Genomic DNA, 12,988 nt, shown 5'->3' on the forward strand with positions numbered 1-12,988 from the left:
TGTAGTGCAAAGTGGAGTTGCCTTTAGTTAACCACTTCAATACCAGCCACCGTCATATGACGTCCACAAAGTGTCTCTACCATCCAGAGTGGACGTCATATGACGTCCTGGACTTTGAAGGGGGATATCTGAATGATGCCTGCAGCGAGAGGCATCATCCAGATATCTAGCTCTTGTGCCGGCGATTCTGCACAACATAAGAATGATCATAGCGGCGCTATATCATTCTTACAGGCGGCGGGACCGGATGGCGGCGGGAGGGGGGGGGATGGTCACCAGTCATCTCTATGACCGTCAGAGGACCCGGGCGCGATGTGATGACGTCACGCTCGGGTCCGGTAGGTAAACAAAGCCGCGATTGCGATCTCATGGTTTCCAGCCTGGAGGAGAGATGTGGGGTCTTATTGACCCACCGCATCTCTCCATAAAGAGGACCTGTCACACACATTCCTATTACAAGGGATGTTTACTTTTATTCCTATTACAAGCAATGTAATAAAAAAATAAAAAAAAAAAGTGTAAAAAAATAAATAAAAACAAAATTAAAACGCCCCTGTCCCCGGTAGCTAGCGCGCAGAAGCGAACGCACACGCAAGTCCCGCCGACATATGTAAACGCCGTTTAAACCACATATGTGAGGTATCGCCGCGTGCGTTAGAGTGGCAGCAACAATTCTAGCACTAGATCTCCTCTGTAAATCTAAACTGGTAACCTGTAAAAAAATGTCAAAGCCTTGCCTATGGAGATTTTTAAGTATCGAAGTTTGGCGCCATTCCATGAGTGTGCGCAATTTTAAAGCGTGACATGTTAGGTATTACTTGATGTAACTTAATCTTTCATATTTTACAAAAAAATTGGCCTAACTTTACCGTTTTGTTATTTTTTTTAATTCATGAATTCATGGTGTTTGAAAAATTATTGCACAAATACCGTACAAGATAAAACGTTGCAATGACCGTCGTTTTATTCCCTAGGGTGTCTGCTAAAAAAACATATATAATGTTTGGGGGTACTGCGTAATTTTCTAGCAAAAAAATGATGATTTGTACATGTAGGAGAGAAGTGCCAGAATAGGCCCGGTATGGAGGTGTGTATAAAAGCCCTGTATGGAAGTGGTTAATAACCCCCATAATGCAATAGTGTAAACTCCGCCATAAGGAACTCCAATCAGTCATCACAGCAGTACCCATTCCTCGTTGAACTGCTTAGTCTGTGGTTTCTATTAGGCAAATTGAACAAAAAAAGCAATCTTCCATCTGCTGCTCTGTCTTTTAGTGCTTTGGGAATTTTTATGCAAGCCATTTTGTAATTTAATGGCATTAGAAATTCTACTTTGGTGTAGAGCCAGCTTTAATTTTCTAAAATTGGTAAAGAAAAAACAAAAATTCAAATGCTGCTTTCTTAAAACTCTGGGGCAAATCGCTAAATTTTGCATAGAGCACACACAATGACACTTCCGGCTTGAAGTCTGAAGAGATGCAGGTTTTACCTCTATACAACCCTGGTGCTGATTGCATAACAGCAATCCTCCAATTAGCAGCCAATTTAGGAAGTTTAAGCAGAGCCCCATCTTAAAGCTGTAGTAAACCACAGAAAAAAAAATGGGCCCCAAGCAAGTCAAGTCATATAGGTAGATTCAGTAAGAGTTAGGCCGACTTATCAGTAGATAAGCCGGCCTAACGCAGAATCTACGCCGACGTATGTTTAAGCGTATCCTATCTTAGATTGCAATTTTTCGGATGGCCGCTAGGTGGCGCTTCCATTGCGGTCGGCGTAGATTATGAAAATGAGTTTGTACGCCGATTCACGAACGTACGCCCGGCCGCCGATTTACGCCGTTTCCGTAAGGCCTTAGGAGGCCTAAAGTTATTACACCTATTAGGTGGAATAACAATGTTAAAGTATGGCCACCGTTCCCGCCGCGAGATTAGAAATTTTAACGTTGTTTGCGTAAGTCGTCCGCAAATCGGGATTTACGTCGTTTACGTCCACGTCGAAATCAATAGGCCCGTGCGGCGTACGTAACCGCAATGCACACTGGGAAATGTAGTCGCCCGGCGCATGCGCAGTGACAAAAAATGTCAAAAACGTGAGGTCAAGCCTCATTGCCATTAAACACGCCCCCCCCCAACCCATTTGAATTAGGCGCCCTTACGCCCGCCAAATTTACACTACGCCGCCCTAAGTAAGGAGGCAAGTACTTTGTGAATCATGTACTTGCCTCTCTTACTTAAGGCGGCGTAGTGTAAACACGCTAGGCTATGCCGACCTAGATTTGCGCGCCCCTACCTGAATCTACCCAATAATGTTTATACGACCAAGGCCCGTGAAGATGGAAGCACCTTCTGCGGTGACAGCATGCCGCTGAAGGGCTTCGTTTTCAGATAAGTTTGTCACAATGTGCTAGTACGCGGCGCACACTAGCACATTGTGACAAACTTACCTGAAAATTAAGCCCTCCAGCGGCATGCCCTCACCGCAGAAGGTGCTTCCATCTTCACGGGCGTTGGTTGTATACATTTACAACACCTTCTTTGGTCAACCAGAACCTGTCCTGTTAAACTGCTGTATGGTCTTGGGCTCGTGCTGCAGCTCAGTTTCAGGGTCTTGGCAATCTTCTTATAGCCTAGGGCCTAGGCCATCTTTATGTAAAGCAGCAATTTTTCAGATCCTCAGAGAGTTCTTTGCCATGAGGTGCCATGTTGAACTTCCAGTAAGAGTGAGAGCGATAAAAACACCAAATTTAACACACCTGCTCCCTATTCACACCGGAGACCTTGTAACACCAACTAGTCACATGACACCTGGGAGGGAAAATGGCTAATTGGGCCCAATTTGGACATTTTCACTTAGGGGTCTACTCCTTTTGTGGCCAGCGTTTTAGACATTAATGGCTGCGTGTTGAGTTATTTTGAGGAAGGGACATCACCGTTTACACTGTTATACAAGCTTTACACTCACTACTTTACATTGTAGCAAAGTGTAATTTCTTTAGTGTTGTCACATGAAGAGATAATAAAATAGTTACAAAAATGTGAGGGGTGTACTCACTTTTGTGAGATACTGTATAATGTGGATTCACCCTAAGTGTATTGCTGGCTTTTGTATGTTTTTATTAATGTAGGGTTAAATTAAATCATACAACACTAACAGCATTTTCCCCTGTACGGTTTGCTGCGGCTCGACGCGGCTTTATATTGGCGGTGCTCAGTCTCCTTTGAAAGCAGATTAGCAGGGAGTGAGCTGTGCACAAAATGAGATCCATCCATCCAGCCCGTGGCGACTTAAACATGCTGTTGTCCATCAAAAGATCAGCAGCGATTGTCTATATAGCAATCAACAAAAAGGACAGGATTTTATTTTTTTATAGTGCAACAAGTTTTTATTAAAACTGCATCAATAAAAAACAAAGCTGACCAATACACTTACAGGAATTCCATTGCCCATCTCAGCAGCAGTGTGACACGCCAACAGGCACCAACTCCACCCTACACGTTTTTTGTCAAAGGGACATCTTCAGCATCCCCTGTATATTTGTATCTTTGATATAGTCATGTTATTTGCACATAAGGAAAAAAAATAAATAAAAAAAATTAGCCTTTACAAATCACTTTAATGTCCAATGGTCAGAAATAGGACATTGGAACAATGGCTTGTCTCAGTATCAGGAGGAGATCGTAAGCATGTAGGAATATGCAATTGAAGCCCTGTACACATGGCCGGGAATCCCGTCAGGAAAAAAAAAGTCGGTTTTCCCAAAGAGATTCCTGGCAAGCGGTGACGTCATAGGACTACGACGAGCCATCTTGCTACACCCCACACTAAGCTTGTATGCTACAGCACATGCGTCAAAGTCTTATCAAGCATGCGCAGGCTTACCTCAGACAGGTAAGCATACAGACGACAGTTTTCTCGGCAGGAAACACTCTGCCGGGAATCCCGACGAGAAAATAGAGAGCAGGTTCTCCATCTTTCCCGGGCAGTTTTCATGTCGGGGAAACTGCTAGGGAGCATACACAGGGCCGGGATTCCCGGCCAAATGCTCTCCTGGCAGTTTTCCTGTCGGGAAACGGGTCGTGTGTACGAGGCTTAAGTTTAACTTTGGTAGAGATATAAGCAAACCTGCAGACCCTGCACAATTTTCCTAGTTTTGCCTCATTAAAAATAAGAAATACCTGTTTTTTTCGATATTTATAACCAGCCAAATATGGGTAAATAGTGGGGTCCCATTTAACTACACCCTGGTGTGATGGGAAAGGCCTCAGGCCCTGTACACACGACTGAGTTTCTCGGCAGAATTCAGCCAGAAACTCGATCGGAGCTGGATTCTGCCGAGAAACTCGGTCGTGTGTACACTTTTCAAACGAGGAAGCCGACGAGGAACTCGTCGGGCCAAATAGAGAACATGTTCTCCATTTCCTCGTTGTTCAATGAGGAAAGTTGGCCCGCCAAGATCTTCGGCAGCTTCAACACAGAACTCGACGTGTTTGGCACGTCGAGTTCCTCGGACGTGTTGTACGGGGCCTCACTCATAGCTGGAGGCCGACACTGGAAGGATAAAACTTGCTTCCTGCAGATCTTGGCCTAAAGTCATCTTTGTACTTGGTGGGGAGCAACTGAAGTTTAAAATAAAGATTGTAAGTGGCGATACACTACACTGGAATGAGATTTTCTCATTAAAAGATGAAGAGTTCTCCCACCAGCTAAACCCCAGAGCTGGCTTGCTTCCCTGTAGTCCCAGTAAATTACAAATGTGTAGGTTTGGCAACAGGTGCAAGGGACCCGACATGGTACCAAACAAGTAGATTAGACAAGGTTTTCAAAGCTGCCCAAACCCATTCCTATATAAATCAATGCTGCCCAAGGCTGTTATTTCAGTTTCTCAAAGGTTTTAAGCAAGCTGAATCTCAGCTTCTAATATACCAAGAATTCCAGCAAGAAGATATCCAAAGACCAGCAAGTAATGAGCAAGCCCTGTACAAAAACAAATAATGGTGTCGCGCTTACACCGATGTATTCTACATAATATAGAACAGAAAAATAACTGGTGTGACTAACCCCCAGTTGCTAGAGCAGAAAAAAAATAAAATAAATGTGCATTATTTATTCTTTCCCCTCAGGAGCCTGCAAGATCAGACCCCTGCAGACACAACCTCTAGGATTTTGCATGAACATCTGTACAGGCTGTTAGAAAGCTGGAGGAAGGGTCAGTGGACTACCAAGGTGCAGATGGGTTGAGGTACTAGGAAAGAAAATATAGCGGATGAGAGAACGTCCGTGATAGGCGGAACACAGTGTCTGCTGGGAAACGCCCATCACGGAACGGAATCAGGACAATGGAGCCCGCAGCCCATCACGAATATCGGGTACACCGACTAGAGTACAAGCCGAGGGGGGTATTTTCAGCCTTAAAAAAAAAAAAAAAGGGCTTAAAAACTTGGCTTATACGCGGGCATATACAGTATTTGGTTCACATGGTGTCAAGCGTGTGTGGTGGCAACCAGGTGAGGAGTACAAAGACAAGCGTGTGTTGCCTACAGTCAAGCATGGTGGTGGGAGTGTCATGGTCTGGGACTGCATGAGTGCTGCCGGCACTGGGGAGCTACAGTTCATTGAGGGAACCATGAATGCCAACATGTACTGTGACATACTGAAGCAGAGCATGATCCCCCTCCCTTCAGAGACTGGGCCGCAGGGCAGTATTCCAACCTGATAACGACCCCAAACACACCTCTAAGACGACCACTGCCTTGCTAAAGAAGCTGAGGGTAAAGGTGATGGCCTGAGCATCTGTGGGGCAACCTCAAAAAAACTGAAAAGATGGAGCGCAAGGTGACGCGGTTTTACACTGTTAAACACGCTGTAGGCGCACTACTTTTTATGTGATAACACTGAAGAAATGACACTGCTACAATGTAAAGATATAATAAAATATTTACAAAAAAGGTGTGAGGGGTGTACTCATTTTTGTGCGATACTGTATTTCTAGCATACTTATTTTTTTACACCACTCTAGCCCCCTTACATATTCTGACACAAGTGAAAAAAAATTGGAGCATGATAGGAGTAGAAGGTTATTCTAGGCTATTCTTACAGCTTCGTTTGCCAGTGGCCAATCTCCTGAAGACAACAGCATTACTTTTTGTACCCGAATTACTCATCCCGTGTCCCTCAAAGTGGTTGTACAACCACTTTTACCCGCAGGCAAGCCTAGATTAAAGCTTACCTGTAGATGCGCGGTTTAGGAGATATTTACATTAGACATGTGCGCCAATGTCAATGGCGCACTTTAGTAACGGCGATTGTGCCGTTTCTAAAGGAGGTCATGCCATGACTGGTGGCTCCCGCGCGCATGCGGAGTGACGTCATGGCGGCTCCGGCCAAATCACAGCACCAGAGCCATGATACCCGGGAAGCAACTCCGGGACGACATGTCGCCGGCTGATGCTGTGTCGGGCACCGCAGTGGGGGCTTTGATCCCAGGTGAGTATTACATAATGAGCTAGTATGCTATGCAAACTAGCTCATTATGCCTTTGTCTTGCAGGTGTTAGTTTTTTCTTTAAAGTGGATTTACAACCACTTTAATGTACGCTTAAGAAATATATATGCGTTTTATTAGCGCATAAAACAAAGAACACATGTGAAAGATAACTAGAGGTGCATGTTAAAACTGCATACCCACTGAAATTTCAAACAAAGCTCATAGTTGGAGAATCTTAACCCAGAGTCTAGCTAATGGTTGTATGCAAGAATGGAGACGCCACAAATAAAGCAGGTTTAGGAATATATGGAATACTTTTATAACCCTCACCAAGGTGACCAATAAAACGTTAAAAAAATAAAATATAGGAGTGGTCCAGATGCAATGAAACATACCCATTTCAGCCTCATTATCGCCGATTCGTCTAAGGTAGCCACGATGCATCGCCCTGTTCTCCCACTTTCCAACAGCTACATTGGCATGGAGTGTTTGGGTTTTCACAAGACCATCGCTGCCGTCGACTTTGTTGCTTTCCTCTTTAGTCATCCTTGCATTCACTTTGCTAACAATATCTTGCCAGCTGTTCCACAGAAAAACAAAAACATACAACATTTTAAGAAAAAAGTTGCACATGTGATCCTGTTGTAAGCACTAAAATGGGAAAAAAATAAAAGATAAATAAAGTATACAGAGCTGTTTCCACAGATTGCTCCATTGCCAGAATTAGCAAGGCATCTCTCCTTTACCAAAGAAAAGCCTGCAGAACATCACTCACTAGTCAGAAAGAGTGGCACTCCGCTGACCAGTGCAAACCAGCATTTTTTTTATATGTTCTGCCCCATCCTACACAGGGATCTTGTTGTTGGGAGTGATCGCCAGCTATGGGATCACAAGTGGGACATTGGCCTTACAAACTGAATTTTTCACCCTGTATACATATTTTTCATGCAGCACATCCAATTGGCCCATGATACTGCCCTTCCCTCTCCCAGTCTGTTCAGAGAATATCAAGATGCCAATATGATATCAAATATAGGTACTTAATTGAATATTTTTTCGCTGAACACAGGCGCTTTAAATGGAGGATTTTATATCTGTCTCTGGAACTACACTGAATGGATAGATTTTGTAATACCAGATAAATATAGCATTTTACAGAAAATTTTTAAATTAGCTAGTATCCCCTTCAAGCAATCACATTAACCATTTCCCACCAAGCATATATGAAGTCTTTTGGAAATGGGTCTTAATGTTGTGAGGCTGCATATATAATGCATACCTGTGTTTGTGTTGGGAGCACTCTGCACAGTACGCTCCCCAGCACAGAGACCGGTCTCTCATCAAGAGATCCAGGTCCTTTACTAGCAATTGGAAACTGGGAGGCCTGGTCCTCAATCACCTGTTTGCCTATCATAGTGATTAAGCCACTGTATAGCCCGTCCCTGTATTTTTTTTTCTCCTTTGATATAGAGACAGATTATATGAAGCACCAACAGTTTGCGCAGTGCAAGTCTCATTTCTGGAGGCAGATCCAGAGATACAGGCTTCTCAATGGCAGAGTGGCTGTCCAGTGCCACTCTCACCTACACTCACACAGACACTGCTGATTCCCTGGGTCAAGTGCACAGCCAGGCATTTTCAACTGGTTGCAGATCCTACAAGAGCCTGTTCCGGGAATCCCATCTCCCAAAGTCCTGGTATCCTCAAGATTAGGGAGCAGGCAGAAACCCACCTTGTCGACCCCAAGTATTGCATTCAAAAGACACTGCGCATACAGACACATTTACCCTATACACTTTCTACATTAAAGGCCCTCCCCTGGGAAAAACTTTGCTTATGCTATTCAGCACTGCTTATCACCATTGCACAGCAACATCTTTGGGCCCCTTCATAGCTAGCTGAAGATTCTGGTTGCCTTCACTTCAAGGATTACCTCCATCCCCAAAAGGAATTATCCAACAACATTTGTTCTCCTTGAAAGGGGAACGCTTAGGCCCCTTTCACACGGCAGGACCGTTCAGGTTCGCCCATCAGTTTTTTCGGTGGACCTGAACGGGAACTCCATGCAAGCCTATGGAGCGTCGGATGTCAGCGGTGATATGGCCACTGACATCAGATCCGCTAAAAAAAAAATCAGACGTATGGCAATACGTCGCCATCCGTCCATGGCGGATCGGATGAGATCGTCTGATGAAAAATGGAAATGCTGTCCGTTTTTGTCCGATCTCACCATAGGAGACAGCGGCACTCGACAAGCCCATCCCCACTCAGTGAGCAGAGAGGGACCCATCATCCGCCAGCTCAACGGAGATCAACAGAGATCTCCCGCTGAGCTGGTGGACTCCGTATAGACGGATCTGCCTCGTGTGAATGAGGCCTTACTCGTTTGTATATTTTGTATATTATTTCTTAATGCCATGGCATTAGAGGTGACTGATAGACCCCCTTTGAGATCTGTTGGTTCCTACCTCCAGGTTCACGGTTCTCGCCATTTGCTTGTATAGCTCTGTAGTTCTGTTTATGCTAAAATGCAAAAAAAAAATCTAAAATTTCCTTCCATTGTTAAAAAAAATTTCGGGTGAACTCCCGCTTTAACATTAGATTCATGCTCATTTTGTCAAGGGGAATCGGGTAGTTTTTTTAAAAACGAAGCTGTACTTACCGTTTTAGAGAGCGATCTTCTCCGCCGCTTCCGGGTATGGGCTGCGGGACTGGGCGTTCCTATTTGATTGACAGTCTTCCGACGGTCGCATACATCGCGTCACGAGTAGCCGAAAGTCGGTGCGACTCTATACGGCGCCTGCGCACCGATGTTTGGCTACTTTCGGAAAATCGTGACGCGATAGATGCGATCGTCGGAAGCCTGTCAATCAAATAGGAACGCCCAGTCCCGCAGCCCATACCCGGAAGCGGCAGAGAAGATCGCTCTCTAAAACGGTAAGTACAGCTTCGTTTTTAAAAAAACTACCCGATTCCCCTTGACAAAATGAGCATCAATCTAATGTTAAAAAAAGAGATTTTTAATACAGCTTACCTGTAAAATCTTTTTCTTGGAGTACATCACGGGACACAGAGCGGCATTCATTACTATATGGGTTATATGGAGTACCTTCAGGTGTAGACACTGGCAATCTCAAACAGGAAATGCCCCTCCCTATATAACCCCCTCCCATAGGAGGAGTACCTCAGTTTTGTAGCAAGCAGTATGCCTCCCAAAATGGTCCTCAAAAAAGAGGGGTGGGAGCTCTGTGTCCCGTGATGTACTCCAAGAAAAAGATTTTACAGGTAAGCTGTATTAAAAATCTCTTTTTCTTTATCGTACATCACGGGACACAGAGCGGCATTCATTACTATATGGGATGTCCCAAAGCAATGCTTACAATGAGGGGAGGGAGAACATCTCCAAGACAAAAGGATTTAATTTAGAGATATACTCAAATCATAATAAATCCAACTTAGTTGAGAAAAATAATTTTAAATTTTAAATTTAACTCAAAAAAGAGGAGCCCCCGGAATCCGAGGGTCTCAAACTGCAGCCTGCAGCACTGCCTGCCCGAAGGCAGTATCAGTATTCCTTCTTACGTCCAACTTGTAGAATTTTGTAAACGTGTGGACAGAAGACCAGGTTGCCGCCTTGCAAACTTGAGCCATAGAGATCTGGTGGTGTGCTGCCCAGGAGGCGCCCATGGCTCTAGTAGAATGAGCCTTTAATGATACTGGAGGAGGCAACCCTTTCAAGCCGTAGGCCTGAGTGATTAATTGCTTAATCCACCTAGAAATGGTGGACTTTGCAGCTGCCTGCCCCTTCTTGGGCCCATCCGGTAGAATGAACAGCACATCTGTTTTCCGGATCTTCTTTGTAGCTTTAAGATAGGCCTTCATGGCCCTGACAATATCCAAGGTATGCAGCAACCCTTCCTTTCTGGAAGTAGGTTTAGGGAAGAAGGATGGTAATACCAAATCCTGGTTCAAATGAAAACTGGATATGACCTTCGGTAGGAAGGAAGGATGAGGGCGGAGAACGACCCTGTCCTTATGAAAAACAAGATATGGTTCCTTACAGGATAAGGCCGCTAGCTCCGAAACTCTTCTTGCGGAAACTATGGCAACCAAAAATACTAACTTCCTTGTCAGTAGAACCAAAGGAATTTCAGCCAACGGCTCAAACGGTTGTTTCTGTAAACTTGACAGAACAAGATTTAAATCCCACGGACAAAGCGGGGATTTAACTGGAGGTCTAATACGTAAGACCCCTTGAAGGAAGGTCTTAACCAGCGAGTGGGTGGCCAGCGGCCGCTGAAACCACACTGACAGAGCAGAAATCTGTCCTTTGATTGTGCTTAATGCCAATCCTTTATCCACTCCTAGCTGGAGAAAACTTAATACTCTATCGATGGTAAATTTGCGAGAAAGCCATCGCTTGGACTCACACCAGCCTACATAGGCCTTCCAGACCCTGTAATAAATCACCCTAGAGACCGGTTTCCTGGCTCTGATTAGGGTAGAGACTACTTTCTGAGACAGACCTCTACCCCTGAGAATCAGGGATTCAGCTTCCAGGCCGTCAAATTTAGATGCCGTAAGGCAGGGTGGAGGATCGGACCTTGCGATAGCAGGTCTGGCCGTAGAGGAAGAGTCCAAGGGTCTCCCACTACCATCTTTAGGATGAGTGAGTACCATGCCCTTCTGGGCCATGCTGGAGCTACCAGGATGACTGGTATGTGTTCCACCCGGATCCTGCGCAGCAGGCGGGGTAGTAACTGGAGCGGGGGAAACGCATAAAGAAGTTTGAACTGATGCCAAGGGCAAACCAACGCATCGGTTCCGCAGGCCATCGGATCCCTTGAGCGGGATATGAACCTGTCTAGTTTCTTGTTGAGTCTCGATGCCATGATATCCACGTCCGGCACTCCCCATCTTTGGCAGAGTGCTTGAAAGACTTGTGGATGCAGAGACCATTCCCCCGGCCATAGAGTCTGGCGGCTTAAGAAGTCCGCCTGAAAGTTGTCCACTCCTGGAATGAATATTGCCGATATGCAGGGCACATGCGCCTCTGCCCATAGGAGAATCAAGCTCACCTCTCTCTGAGCGGCTTGACTCCTGGTTCCCCCTTGGTGATTTATGTATGCCACGGCCGTGGCATTGTCTGATTGAATTCTCACCGGGAACCCCTGCAATTTTGACGTCCAAGCCCTGAGGGCTAGTCGAGCAGCTCTGAGCTCCAAGATGTTGATGGGCAACTGCTTCTCTGGCTTTGCCCAAGTACCTTGGCGAGTGCAACCATCCAAAATTGCTCCCCAGCCCGTCAGGCTGGCATCTGTGGTCACTATCTTCCAAGCCACTGGGCTGAAAGACTTCCCCTTCAGTAGATTCTGAGGGTCTAACCACCAACACAGACTTTGTCGGACTCTTGATAAGAGCGGCAACGGGATATCCAAGGCCTGTGGCCTTCTGCTCCATGCTGACAGGATGGCTGCCTGTAGGATGCGAGTGCTTAGAACCAGTAGGATTAATTCCTTGATGGCTTTTACCTTCCTCAGAGGTAGGAACACTCCTTGTTGTTCTGTGTCTAATCTCATGCCGAGATATTCCAACTGCCTTGTGGGCTGGAAAGCTGACTTTTCTCGATTTAGGACCCAGCCGAACCTCTCGAGGTATTGGACCGTGAGGGCCACTGCTCGCTCCAAGCCGGGAGACGGGTGGTCTATGACTAGGAGGTCGTCCAGGTATGCTAGGATCGTGACCCCTTGGATCCTTAGCTTGGCTAGGATCGGAGCTAGGACCTTCGTGAACACCCGGGGGGCCGTAGCCAACCCGAAGGGAAGCGCCACGAATTGGAAGTGACGCGAAGCCACCATGAAGCGTAGATATCTTTGATGTGGCTGATAAATTGGAACATGAAGGTAGGCATCCTTTATGTCTATGGACGCCATGAAGTCGTCCTTCTGGAGTGTGGCAGCTGCTGACCGCACGGATTCCATCCGAAATGAGCGGATCTTTAGATATGCATTTACCATCTTTAGGTCCAAAATTGGCCTGACATCTCCATTGGATTTTGGGATGATGAATAGGTTGGAGTAGAAACCCAGCCCCTGTTCCAGGACTGGTACCTCTACTATTACTTCCTGGGAAAGTAGATGATCTAATGCCGATCTTAATGCGGCTCCCTTTTCCGGATCGTTTGGAATCCTCGACTTCTGGAAATGAGGAGGAGGAAACCTTAGGAAATCTAATTTGTAGCCTGTGGCCACGGAAGACCGTACCCACTCGTCGGGAATGCTGGCTTCCCAAATCTCTGAAAAGAGTCGCAGCCTTCCCCCCACCTTCGTGGGTGGGGGCGCCCCTTCATAAGGTTGGCTTGGGGGCTGGTTTTGCTGGTTTGCGAAACCACTGCCTTTTGCCTCTAACAGCCTGTCCTTGTGATTTGCTGTTGAAGCCGAAGTTTGCTTTTGCAGGAGGCCGTCGATACTGCTTGGCATTAGAGGGCCCCTGCCCAGGGGAATAC

At 45.9% G+C, this 12,988-nt stretch overlaps 1 protein-coding gene across 6 annotated transcripts in view; it reads right to left on the reverse strand.

The window, feature by feature from the left end:
• LOC120915378 (Golgi integral membrane protein 4-like) overlaps nucleotides 1-12,988 on the reverse strand; it is a 134,194-nt gene that overhangs the window by 38,906 nt on the left and 82,300 nt on the right. For all 6 annotated transcript variants that reach the window (XM_040325815.1, XM_040325812.1, XM_040325816.1 and 3 more), the window contains one exon: nucleotides 6,879-7,063. In XM_040325815.1, the coding sequence (XP_040181749.1) occupies nucleotides 6,879-7,063 (185 nt within the window). The remainder of the gene's footprint in view (nucleotides 1-6,878; nucleotides 7,064-12,988) is intronic.

Source organism: Rana temporaria, chromosome 10 (genome assembly GCF_905171775.1).
Source record: "Rana temporaria chromosome 10, aRanTem1.1, whole genome shotgun sequence".
Taxonomy (NCBI): domain Eukaryota; kingdom Metazoa; phylum Chordata; class Amphibia; order Anura; family Ranidae; genus Rana; species Rana temporaria.